The sequence below is a fragment of the Lathamus discolor genome, chromosome 4 (assembly GCF_037157495.1).
Source record: "Lathamus discolor isolate bLatDis1 chromosome 4, bLatDis1.hap1, whole genome shotgun sequence".
In the NCBI taxonomy this organism is placed as follows: Eukaryota; Metazoa; Chordata; class Aves; order Psittaciformes; family Psittacidae; genus Lathamus; species Lathamus discolor.
In genome coordinates, this window is record NC_088887.1 from 67,251,435 (window position 1) to 67,265,547 (window position 14,113).

Consider the following 14,113-nt stretch of genomic DNA (forward strand, 5'->3'; position numbering starts at 1 on the left):
AAATGTGGTTATTTTTATGTGAATGTGGAGAAAGTTTGACTTCAAACAACAAATTCAGTGGATCTACATTTAAAAGAAAAGTATCTCAACAAAAGCAACATTATTTTTCAGGAGCTGGTACCTTAGTTTTATCAGACAGTCTTCAATATTTATTTTTTTTTTATTAATCTTGCTACATTATTTAACTTTCTGGAGCGATGATGTTTATTGGTCTCTCATTGGAGGTTTTCCAAATTCAGAATAGATTAGGCATATTTTTTCTCAATTTCCCATAAGTACTGAGGTCCCAGTAGGCTGTGGAGCCCACAGGTGTGGAGGGACAGGTGCCCGGCATCTGTGCTGAGAGCTGACTCTGAAGAAGTGCTGTCCCTGGCTGCTTCCTGTTAATGGCGTAATGAAACTGCTGAATTAGCCTGTGTGCGTTGGTGCAATATTCAGTGATATAAATATTTTGTTTGTTTTCCTCCCAGTTGGTTTCTGAGGGGCATGATAATAGCAAAAGCAATAGACTGCTGAGTTACTCACCAGTTGCTTCTTGATAATGACGAGGAAACGTGGGGAGTAGCCCAGGTGCACTTAAGTGTACAGAAATACTTGGTAACACAAAGTGACTGAAAGCTTTTACACTTGGATCAGTTAATCTGACTTCTCTCAGATGTAGCCTTTCATGTTTTGCAAAAAAATGAGTGGCTTTTTATGTCATTGAAGTCATGGAATCATAGGATGGTTTGGGTTGGAAGGGACCTTAAAGGTCATCTAGTTCCGAGCCCCCTGGCCCGGTCAGGGACACCTTCCACTAGACCGGGTTGCTCAAGGTGCTGTGCATCCTTGCCTTTGAACATTTTCAGGGATGGGGCATCCACAATTTCTCTGGACAACTTGTTCCAGTGTCAAGTTTATCTAATGTAGAAAACCCTTGAGGTTGTGCTGTTATAAGGAAAGGCTTTCAGAAAACAAGGATCTCTACAGTGTCTACTGGAGAATAATTTAACTGATTATGTTTTTATTGATGTTTTCTATGCATTCTCCTACTGCAATGAATGTGCTTTTACTTAGTGGAAGGTTTCCCATCATAATGACGATTGCAGTTATTCATTATAGAAGGCAAGAAAGAAAAAAGATTACTTGAAATGTGGTAGATGCAAGAAATAGGACCAGAACCCTGGAGTTAGATATTGCCTGGCCAGTAAACAACATTAACAACTGCTTCAATATCTAATATTTGCCATTAGGAGCAGTTTGCTCTCTGAGGGGCTGCAGTTTGACTTGATTTCATAAAGTACCTCCAGGCATACTTCTTGATACAGTTTACTGTGGTAATTATACTGATATTTAACTTCCTGTAAAAACTGCTTCTTTTCGTAGCTGAAGATTGGCAATTAATTACTGAAAAAAATTAGTAAATCAATATTAAGAAATCTCATGGTAAAACCCCAGTGGGTATAGATGGTTTTTATATTTGGAAAAGAAACACAAAACATATTCTTCAGGTTTGATATTTTTCTTAAGCACAGAAGATAAATCATGAACTGCAGCTTCACCATCTCTCTCTCCTCAAAGCAATGGCACATATTTATAGAGCTTAAGTATTTATGCAGAATGCAAGCCATTTATTAACAGAGACCTAAGAGATGCTTCTACAGTTGAATTGATTTTGTTTTAAATATTCTGTTGGGCTTTGAATGTGTGACTGTAGTATCCTAGAGGAGAACCTACTTTTAAATTGAGACATTCGTATTGCTAGATGCAGAGTATGTATGTATTCCATAAAAATCAGTTATTTTTTAAATGGTGACCCTAAAGACAATGATTTAGAAGTAATATAAGTTTTATATGGTTAAAAAATATAGCAGGTATTTTTCTTCTTTTACAAAGGCATCTCTTACTGGACGTGGTATGAAACCAGAAGTGTACGTCTATATAAATTTAGCAGTGCTGCTTTGGGCTTAAGTGAACATTTGCCATGCTGACCAGCCTTGCACTCCGCATGGTACTGCTGACATCCCTGGCTTATTGTGGTATGTTCTGCCTGTCATCCAGTTCAGACAATTAATTCTCAATTTGTCTTTCATTTTCAGGGTTGTTCCGGCTGTGGAAAATGTGACTGCAGTGGAGTAAAAGGGCAAAAGGTGAGTAAGTCAGCTCTCTCTTCGTCATTATCTTGCTTATTTAAACCACACAGTGTATGATCTACTGGGAGGCAGGTGAGCCATTAGTTTCAGTGAACACCCTGACACGGAGTGTTTCCAAGGCCAGGCCAAATGACCCTCAGCAGGATTTCTGAAAAGCAGCCAGCTCAGTGTCTGCAGCAGCAGAGGGCAGGAGGACCAGGGGTGGGAGACAGATGAAAACCCTCACTGTGGGGTGAAGCTCCTAGTCCAGTGCTTGGCTGTGCCCTCCCTTTTTCCGCATTTAGTGGGAAGCTAGCCTAGCACGCTCACCTTTCCTACACCTCACGTCCAGTCTTTTCAGTGGATAGCAGGGTTGACATCCCGAGCACCTCTGGAAGCAATGCTAGCAGTTCAGTTACAAAATGCTCCCCTCAATGAGTTGTGCAGCTTGCTCTCCAGGAAGTCTGTGATGCATCAGAAGCAACTCACCCTGACCAGGGTTAGGCCTGGGAGGCAATGACCTGGAATAGGAAGAAGTAGGTTAATAATCAACTTAAATACAGAAAAGTATTGCACGTCAAGTTTAAAAATAAAATACTTGAAACTTATTGGAGGAAGCTTGCAATTGAGTTTTAATGTTCCCATTCAGCTATCCAAACTTTCTGTATGTGAAACAGAAAAGGCACTTTAGAGGCTTCTTTTAAAGCAGTAAGAGTGAAGAAAAAATACAGTGTACTTAAGCATTCCATGAATTCCCCCTGTAAATTACCTGCTTTTGTAAATAGCATAGACATTCAATCACTCTCCTTATCTTTTCCAGTTTTGCTGTAGAGATTTCAATCTGCAGTGTGTTCTGTTGTGCATGCACATGTATTGTATTATCTACAATTATAAATTAGTGCAATCCAAAGGTTTTGTCATACTGTGATTGCAGTGGGAACATTTCTCGAGGTAGGTTATTTAGGTCAATCAAAGGAGTGCTTTGAAGATCTGGGGGGTTTGTTTGTTTTTTGTTTCGCGGTTTTTAAATAAAGGTACAGCTGGTATTCTACATTATCTCACATGTGATAGTTGCATATTTACTGATGAAGGTTTTAAGAATGTTTGTTGTTGGCTTTTCTTTAGTGTTTTCTAGAACAAGGAATATAAATTACTTAATTGGAGAACCAAGCAAAGATAATTTTCTTTGTAACAGAACATGGATTAATTTGTGAGACAGATGAAAAGAGACTCGAAATTCCTCTTAGATGTTTTAATGGCCCGCTAGTATCTGTTTAATAAAGGGCAGCTATATATTAAAAATAAATAGCACAAAGATTTGGGAAAGATCTGGAACTCTGAATTTATTCCTTGATATCTTGATCTTGTTTTTCAGTAACAAGTACAAATAAATCATTGTAGAATGAGAGAGAGATTACGTTATAACTCTCTTGTTGAAAGCCGTTAGTTTTCAGTTCTTAGAGTATGCCAGCATCTTGTAGCTAGATAATTTAAAAAAATTGTAGTTTGGGGAAATAATTTGGCTTCATTTATTTCTGGCTGAAATCATGACTCTTTGCTAGAGCTGTTGCTGGCATTTTTCGTTTGTATAGTCGAGAGTCTCAAAAAGTTCTCCTTGAAGTAGATAGATCCTTATCTGATATTTTAGAAGCCAAAACTACCTCAAATTAATGTAGGCTATTTTAAAATGTGGAAGAGAGAAAATATCAGTCCATAGCAACAGAAGTCATAGTAAGTTCCAGATTTCGTGCAAACTTGTCCAACAAGTATGCCTTGCTCTTCCTAATGGGTTTCCATCAAAAACTTCTCTAGCTTTAAATGTGTGTGTAATGGTATATTTACATATTTTCAGACTGTGTAGGAAATTTAATTATTGACATTAGAGACATTTAGACAAGTGAATGAATAGTTACACCTAGAAAACAACATTTAAGGAAGGTATTTGAAGGTATTTTGGAGTGAATTTAAAAGTAACTTGATTCAGATAATAATGCTTGCTCATTATGGTGACATTTTGAGGCTTTCAAATGCATACTTAGGATTTTAAACAGAAAACTGAGTTTTATTTGAAAACATCTGCCTCCACCTTTGTTTCGGCCTAGTGCAGCTTTTCATCCGATTCTTTGCATTTAATGGCTTTTTTGCACATCAGTACTGGTACCTGCTACCTCAGAAATATACGTAAATATATACGTCTAATCAGAGAGGGGCAGATTAGAAAGACTGATCCTTGCCAAGATCCAGGCTAGAAGAGGGCTGCCCTGCCCAGCTGTTGGGGTACCCCAGGAGACCACATTAGGGAACATCTGCTCTCCACTTCTCGTGTAGCCACTTGCGTGGGAAGTATATATTCATCCTGCCCAACACCATCCCCAGCCAACATGTTGCCTACACTGGAAACCCTTTTGATCTGTCTTCCATGTTGTGCAAAACTGCACAAATGCTGAAAGGCCTTTTCCAATCCACCCACACTCTTCAGCAATGTAACCACACCAGTTCACTACCATGGGAGCTTCAGGAGCTGCGGAAGTGGGTACTGGGTTTACCCTTTAATGCCTTAATTATTAACATCTGGAGATACATTTCTTTCCACACACAGTGTGGGAAGAAGTTCCAGACCTTATGAATTGGGGGTGAGATTTAATTCAAATACATTTGGCCAAATAATCGTGTTAATGATCTCACCACAGAAGGTGCTGAAAATAGTATGTGGCTTAAAAGCTGTTAAATTCCCAAGAAATATTGCCTGTCAGCATTTCAGACATGGAAGAGTAAGTTATATTGCCATATTTTTCTCTTGCATTTGAGAATCTTTTAGTCAATATGACCATTTGGATGGCCATATTTAGAATACATTCAGTATGTTCTCTCATTAGACTGTTTCCATGAAAATTGTATCTCTATGCCAAACTCCTTTAAGATGACTCATACTTTATCAAGGGCATATAATTGACAAAGTCTAAGGGTTTTCATTCCTTTCAGAAAATTTCAGAAAGTGAGTGTAATTGGAACAGATGGTTCTTATTCCATAAAGCCTTTATTATTAAGCTGAACATCAGGCTGTTATTTTAAGCTATATAGTGTCAAGTATCACGTATTTACTGAACAATAGGTGCAGAATTTTTAGAAAAATGTAATATTGCTAAAATAATAAATAATACCTTGGTGTTTTTCATTAGATAGATTAGCCGAAAATCTTCATTAGTCTCCTCTTACACTTTTTATTTGGTTTTCTGCATAATAACTTGACTGTTCTTTCCAACTTCACTACAAATGTGAGATCTGTTTGAGCTGATTAGTTTTGAATGCTTGCCTGCGTTTTACTGAGTTACTCAGAAGCAGGCAGAAACTGTATTTTCTCTTTTATGCCTACCTAGATTTTGAGAACAGTTTCAAGCAGCTGTGGAGATAAGAAGTGCTAGCCAGTAATGTGTGTAGAAAAAGCATGTTAAGCATTTAATTACCATTTAGAACAAAGACTTTATAGAGCCAAGTAAAATTCTCCATGCACTGACTTTTTCCAGGAATGTTCATTCTCTCATTCATGACCATTTGCACTCATTTTACTTATATGTGTTTATATCAGAAACATACATAAACAGAGTCAACATTGGAACTTTGCTGTAACTAAACCAGAGTGATTAATCTTCTAATGCTTATCAGTTAGAATGCATCAAAGTATAAGTCTTCATTCTTTAATATAAATGCCTTACGATGATTCCCATCTCAGCTTTCGATTATCCATTAAGATTTCAAGTCATAAAAGTCTCAAATGTGATTTTTGTCATTGGACATGAAATATTGCACTTAAAAAAATTTTATATCTGCTGGGACATTCTGGAAGAAAATAGAAAATAAAAATAGAATTAATTCATGTAACTGCTGGTTTTGACATTTTTGGTATGAGATGTAAGAAAACTTCAGCAAATAATTTTATACTAGCATATTTTTGTTTGCCTAGTGCCTTGTTCTGAGACTCTATATTATTACGCCTACATAAGAATTACTTCTGTTTACCTTGATGAGCACATCATCCCTGTGTGGATTGACTGCATTGACTGCGGAAGTACACAGACTGACTTTGCTTGAGGTGTTTTTGGGCCTGGCAGCCAGGTAGCTCTGTTACGGGCTTAGGCTGACAGTTACTGTGACGCCTCTATGGTCCCCCATTAGCAGGATGACTCTTTTCTCTTCTGTAATTCTGCAGTCTTGAAAGTTGTGCACGATTTTCCTGTCTGCAGGGGATTGTGCAATGGTGAGTTGACTGTTCCAGTGGACTGTGTTCCTATATATGTGGTTTTGCTTGGGTCTTTCTAAGGTTTACCAGATTGGGAAGGCCTTCAAGGCTTTTCTTGGCATTTTAGGTATCAAAAGATAGAGCAAAAATATTTATGATATTGGTAAGTTAAACCAATAGAAAAACCCTTGTTAAAGAGAAACTCTGACAGTCAATGGGATAATCAGTATTAAGTAATTATGAGCTTCCTTTAGAATATAGTAAAGGGCAACAAATCAGTTCCTTTAGTGGAGTGAATCAATAATCACTAGATCTGTGCCTTTCATATTCAACCTATGCTAGCAGCATCAACACTCTTTTTTTACCAAGAATGTTAATTTTTCAATACTTTCCATTGGTACTGTTTGGTTTTAATAAGCTTTTCCATAGTTTTGCTCAATGTTTCCAGTTAAGTGGCTGCTGTGGGAACTTAATCTCATTTCTAGCCCTTGTTCATGTGCAAGTTGGAAAGACTATGAACTGAGGACACTAAGGAAACTACAGTTAAGTAATATACTCCAGAAAAGGCCGTAAAGTTAACAAGAAGGGTGACAGGCAATGTGGGAGGAAAGATTGTGTTTGCAGCTTTAGTTTGTATCTAATAGATAACATGAAATCATCTAATAATTCCTGAAAGGGGGAAATCAGAAGACTGTAATAAAATAAGCAAAGATACTGATCAGCTGCAGATCTGATATTCTACAAGGATACTTGTGGCTCTTATTTTTGAAAATTAGGCCATTGTCACAATGTTTATGTCAGTTCTGCACTGACATTAGTATATTTTTATTGATTTGCCCTTCATGCAGAGAAAAAGTAATGCTTTTAATTCAAATCAGGGAAAAAGAATACCTATGTTTCATGAAGAAAATACATAAACAATGCTGCTATTCTTGAAAAGAATAAGATGTAAAAAGACCTTGAATTATATTGAGTGGAATATGCTAAATATTGGAAGTTTTCTGCACTTTCCCAACTGTAAACTGCAAAGCGGATCCGTCAGATTTTCTTAGTTTAAAGTTGTCACTGGGATCGTTTGTCTCGGTTGTCCAAATAGGATTGAATGTCTGTAGCAACATTTTCTATATTAAGATGTATTTTTGCACTCAGTAGAGAATGTGTCTTTGGTTAACACAAACTAGTGGATTACACTGATGAATTTACCTCTTTGGAAAGAGTGATATAAAAGCAGATATCCCAGTAATACTGTGTGATGGGGTATGCTCATATTTAGTTTTCAGAGCTGACTTCAAAAGGTTTTCACAAAGTGATATGTCAGTTGGCATAATACAATCTCTTAAGCAGCTTTTAAGTTGCCAGATGCGTATCTTTGCTCGTAAAGGTGTTGGTATAATAAGCTCAGGGATTTCTTCATGAAACAAAACATGCTTTCTGACCTCACAGAGTTTGATTTTACATTTGTACAACTGTTACTATATGTCTGCATTATGGTTTCTTGAAGGATTGCAAGGCCTTGTTTTGATCTGAAGCATGTAAGCATCCAATGAAGTCAGTAAAGTTTCCCAAATGTGAGATCAAAGCAAGATGAGAAAAGACCAGTAGGTTGCCACATCAGAGATCTGCATGCTCTGGAAGTGGAGCTGCTACAATCCCTGTGCAATACCTGCATGTAGTTTGAAGTCTTCCCAAATTTAAAATGTTGTTCATGCAAACAGGATCATGCTCCCATTATATACCAACTACACAGTGATTGTTAAACTTACATTGCAGTGTGCAGTTCTTGAGTATCTGGTCGTATGCATGACAGCACCCACAGTCTGTGTTTGTACATCGTTCATCATACTGCCCACTAATGCTCTGTGATACTGACAGTTTTTTGTGGATATAGATTACAGGTCTGGGACAGCAAATGGCATAGCAATGGCAACATTTCGTAGTTTATCCCTCAGGCTTCTTTAAATCATTCTGCAATTCAATTTATATTGTGTTTGCTGGGGATCTCAGACCAAACCAGCTATTATAATTGATGATTCTGTGATATGTCAGTTCCCACACAAGAACTTAATACTTGAGGCACTTAATAATCAGTCTTTGCCTACATTTTCTCTGTGGTAGTATTGACAAGAATTATAGATAACATAGCAAAGTTCACCTAAATGGTGAAAATAATTATTAGCTTTCAGTAACAGGGAAAATGTTCTTCTATATCAACTTTAACAGGAAAAGAAAAGCAAAATTAATGTAAAGCCAAGGGACAAGCAACTTAGATTCCCATCTGGAAAATCATATTTCCATCCCTTAGAAGGTTCAACTGTAACTGGAAAGGCAAAACCTACCCATAAATTTTAGCTATTAAAGAAAACATGTGCCAGCTTCCACTGCAGTTCATCTGCAACATTTTTAAATGTTTTTATATGCCAACAAAAATAATTCTTACCAAGGTTTGTGTCGAAGTTAAAGTATGCACAGTTAGAGTAAATACTGAGTTGAGTGGGTGAACCCAGGCACTGGCATCAAATCGGATGTCCTTTCACTCTTTTCTCGTTTGATACTGTTACTGACTGTAAAAAGATGCATCAAAACTGTTTCATGGGTAGCTAGCAGAATACTAAAAGCCTTGAGGAGGTTTGGTAACCTTTAGTTTTGTTAGAACGGTTTGCTTGCCTACCGAGCAAAAATGCTGCAGAACTGCAAAGCAAATGGGTTTAATGGAGGAGAGGGACTCTAGCACAGAGGCGCAGTCTGAAGTGCCCTCTGACTCCAGTGTCAGGAGTTGAGTGAAGAAAAGGGAAGAATACCAAAGGCTGGTGTTGTGGAGCAGTGAACAGAGAGAAGCCAGTGCTGTATGCAGCACCTGTAGTGAGATCTGTGAGTTGAGGATACAGTTGCAGATCTTCAACTCAAACTTCCTTTCTGTCTGAAAGTGTGGAGATGAAAGCTGCAGGTCCAGTAGAAACACACACATCTTCTTGAAACTCCTCCAGAGGGATCTCTTTAGGAAGTTTTAGGTATTAAATGCAATGAATTTATAGTGATGCCAGGGCGTGGGAACTGAGGGACACTGCTCACGTCAGGAAATAAATGAAAAAGGTAGCATTTGTAAAAGTGACATTCTCCAGATGCAGATAAAGTACAAGCTTTTGATAGCAAGACTGTCTCTGCACCCTACCTCTCCTTGGGCAGGCGCGGCGGGCAGGAAGGGCCGGGAGGATGCGGACGCCGGTGCGGGTGGCGCTGGGGGGAAAGACCTGAGCCGTTTGCCTAGCATCATCCTTCATCCCGCAGCTGTGTCACTTCTCCGCTGGCTCCTCTGGGTGGCAGTCAGACATCACGGAATTCCTGTTCTCTGGCGGGCATCCTTTGCCTTTTTATTTTTCTTTTTAACTTTTTTTTTTTCTTTTCTTTTGTGCTAGTTTAGGGTTTGTGACCTTAAGGTCACTTGCTAAGCAGGAGATCAGCTTCTGGTTGGCATTCACTGAAAATGATGCTGCAGCAATATCCTGCAAAATATCAAAATAAGGAAAATACTAGTTTTCATTATTATTAATGCTTACTGCATCCTTGTTAACTTAATTGATTTAAGCTGAACAAGCCTGGAGGTACTACAAAAATATTATATTGTAGTGTCTGTTCTGCAGTGGATCTGGTTGAGTAAAGAGTCTCTAGAGATTAAAGTGAAGAAACAATGATTTACACTTCTGAGGCACAATGTTATCTGCCTTCTGGTATTTTCATAGAATCATAGAATCACACAGTCCTTTAGATTGGAAAGGACCTTTAAAATCATTGAGTTCAACTGTAAACCTAATGCTGCAAAGTCCACCATTAAACCATGTCCCTAAGCCTACATGTACACGTCTTTTAAATACCTCCAGGGATGATGACTCCACCACTGCCCTGGGAAGCCTGTTCCAGTGCTTGACAGTCCTTCCAGGGAAGAATTTTTTCCTCATATCCCGTATAAACTTTCTCTGGTGCAACTTGAGGCTCTTTCTTCTTGTCCTATGACTTGTTACCTGGGAGAAGAGACCGACATGCAGTTGTAGAGGGTGGTGAGATCAGAAGCCAGAATATTTCCTCTAGCTTTTGCAGGAAGCAACTCTTCTGCAACATTCAAAATATTTAAAACTTTAGAAATGCCATTTCTAACCTAACCCCAAAAAGCAGCTAGAATATTACTGTCTCAAATAGTACTGTCTGTCATGTACTCTCTAAGATATGAGCTACTTCATTATGAGAACGTTTATTGCCGTCTGTACTGTCCAGGACCAGCTGCCCATGTTTTTACTATTTATGGAAGAGATTACTTTCTGTAAATATGTCCATGACAGACCTTTGCCAAGAGAATAAAACTTGCATGTAATGTCACATTTCATTCCAGGTCTAGGGTCTGAACAAAAATAAAGTAAAAAAACCTGAAAAGTTCAAGACCTTCTTTTTTTCCCCTGCTGTTTCATCTTTAAATGCGAGCCTTTAAACAGTGCCAAATGCAAACAAATGCTAAATAATTTGCACTAATGAATAAGGAAGGGCGTGGAGCATTTTTACCTCTTATATTCTTGGACCTTCAACACTGGAAGTGATTTAACACAATGTGCAATAAAACAAAGGAAGAGTTACTCAGACGTAATGAGTTCAACAGATGATTAGAAGGGGTGGGAAATATAGCACCCTTTTGATTCAACCTGTCTCCAGGTGGTAGAATTTCCTTTTATTTTTTTTCTTTGCAAATTCATTTGTCCTTGAAACCTCCCCTTCCCTTATGCTTTTTTGAGGTTCTTCTATTCCCCAGGGTGGCTCTAAATGATGGGGAGGAGGCTCCTTGACCCAAATCTGATTAAAAGAGAAAAAAGGTTTGGAAAACCCCGTGCATACCTTTGGTAAAAGGTTTGTATGACTTCCTCTTGAAACATCATGAGACCTGTATTTTTATTTTTACTTTTTTCCTAAAAAAATCAAGAAAAATTTAAATGTAAAGACAATGAACCACATACCTTAGTGTTACCTTGCCAGGCTTTGTGTAAGCAGACTTCCACAGTTGAAAATAAAGCTCATCTGTTGGCTTCTGCTGTCTGTTAGTATTGTCTTCATATTTGTCCTTCATATACCATGCCCTCGGTCTTGCTTTGAGGTAGACTACTCCTGGCTTATAAAATGTTCAGACTAGGGGTCATACATGCTATCATTTGTGAGTGACTGAAAGGTGCATGTGCCTCACTAAACTTCAGTCAGTTTTTCTTCCTTTTTTCTATTTATTTTTTTGTAATGCAGGGAAAATAATCAAAATAATTTTTTGCTCTAAGTACAAACACCTTTCTTCTCAGCATCCTGGCTGCTTCTGGATCTGTAACCATTTATCTACGCTGGACTCAAATATTACACAAAAAATACATCAGCCAAAGACACTCACATATAAGGAAACACTGGGAGCTTAAGTGTGTACATGGCTCAGGAAGTCCTAAAAAGTGAAATTTGGGCACCTCTGTTGAAAAAACTGACTACTGGAGTTGGAAAATGAGGAATAACTATGGGGTGAGCAAGAAGAGGAATTAGATGAAGGAGGCTTGATAAATTATGTAGGGAGGGGCTATTACATATAGCTGGTTTAACTGAAATTGCATAATGCCGATAAGCAACCAGTTGCTTGACTCTGGTTAAATGGAGGCTGAGTGTGTAGTCATGACTGACTTTTGCATGTTGATTTTACTTCCTTAGCTTATTTTACTTATTTTTCATCCTCTAAATCAAATTTACACACTGTATATCCACCCATGTACTTTCACAGAATCACAGAATCACAGAATCCCAAGGGTTGGAAGGGACCTCAAAAGATCATCTAGTCCAACCCCCCTGCAAGAGCAGGGTAACCTACAGTACATCACACAGGAACTTGTCCAGGCGGGCCTTGAATATCTCCAGTGTAGGAGACTCCACAACCCCCCTGGGCAACCTGTTCCAGTGCTCTGTCACTCTTACAGTAAAGAAGTTCTTCCTTTACAAAAGTAAAGGAAAAACTTTCCTTCAAAAAAGGAAAGTATTTTACTTTACAAAAGTAAATACAAAAGAACTTCAGTTCTTTTGTATTTAGGAGGCAGAGGCACAGGCTCAGTCCCTGAACTGGAAACCTGAACAGCTTTCTAATTAAATGTTTATACAGATAGATTCACTATTTTGGGGTTTATTTTGTATCAAGCTGCACAGGTTCCCCAGTGTTGTAAACTCATAAGGCCCAAGAAAGACACTTTTGAAAGAGTAATCTTTTCAGGAGTGGGAGACCAGAGCTGGGTGAGATGCCATCATCTGGTGATCAAGAGTACAGCTTCTGCCCCTCTGTATGGGCATTGGCTTTTGCACTGTTAAGTCATTGCATCTCATAGTTCCCACCTTGAAGTGCAGCCTGAGAGCTGGTTTAACTGACCGAAGGAGTCCCACGGGTGAAGGTCACCAGGGAGGGAGCAAAGAGGGAAGGAGAGGGCAGAACTAGCATCATGGCAGAGTGGGCATGACTGGAGAGTGCTGTTCCCTGGCAGCTGTTGGAGTTGCTCTTTGTCAGCATTTGCTGTGTCTGTGTGTAAAATAGAGCAACCCTGTTAATGCTTGAAGTTGTGCAGGGGACTCATCCAGCCCACAGCTGTCCTGACTGTGGAGCTGTGCAGGTGATATAGAGCTGTCAGGGCTGTTCCTTCTCTTAGTCTTGCCAAAAAGGCTGAACTCATGTTTCCATGCAAGTGAGTTTTCTCAGATGCTTCCTGGCACTGCAAGAATCCAGATTTTGCTGAGTCTCCCCACTCTACCCCAAGCCCTCACACTCCCTGACCCCCTCTTCTACTCTGCATACTGTCAGGAACACAGCCCCAAAACTTCTGGGTGAGCCAAGATGTTTACAGAACTCCTACACAGATTCTTTGCATATCTTCATAGTTATGTTTATGTAATTAGTTACTCGTTACTTGTGTAGCTCCAGAATTATATAGCTATAGCACAGATAGACTGTAGTGCTGAAGGATGTGCTGTGGGAATTTTGTAATGTTAAGCATCCGTAGTGCATTTGAGGACACTCTTGCTCTGTGAGCATATAGCAGTACTTCTGTTTGACTGATATCCACTTCACACTTTCAATAAAATACTGAAAATGGTAAGTGCAGCTGAGGACAAACAGATGATATTTATCGTACGTGTTTATTTTAATCCTGAGAGATATTCAGGGCCAGTGCTCCCTCTGGTGGTTAAAGATACTGCTTTAATAAAGAATTGAATATTGCCCACCTCTGTGTCTTCACTGATGTAACACTGAGCCAATTACAATTCCCTAACACATGCTTAAAAGAGTGTGGAGAAATACAGTCACTTGAGTGAGCTACTCGGATCACACAATAGTGTTTCCCACTGTGCAGTGTAATTACTGGTCTAACACCTCAAAGCCAATTCATTTCAGCACTTGCAGTTATATCAGCTGAAGGAACAAATACAGAGCCTGTATTCACTTCTCATGTGGCTTGGGATAGTCTGGGTAGAAATCATGTAGTGCCTTGCAAGGCTTTTGTGAATTTCTGTAGATTTTACAAGGTTATACTGGAGCATCAAGGCATGATGAATGATGTGGATGGTGGGCTTTCTTGTCAACAGTTGTGTCTATGTCTGAAACTAATTTCTTTCAAAAGCAATGTTTGAGACTATGTAAAATCAGATCTGAGGATAGGAGAAAAAACAGAAAAGAATGCTGAATTTGCAGGCTCTATTTCTCTCTTTGGAACCTGCAGTCTTC

The 14,113-nt window shown here is 38.8% G+C and overlaps 1 protein-coding gene across 1 annotated transcript in view; it reads left to right on the forward strand.

The window, feature by feature from the left end:
• Window positions 1-14,113, forward strand: part of COL4A1 (collagen type IV alpha 1 chain) — a 123,014-nt gene that overhangs the window by 49,937 nt on the left and 58,964 nt on the right. Inside the window, exon 2 of the mRNA XM_065677937.1 lies at window positions 2,079-2,129. Coding sequence (XP_065534009.1) covers window positions 2,079-2,129 — 51 coding nt within the window. The remainder of the gene's footprint in view (window positions 1-2,078; window positions 2,130-14,113) is intronic.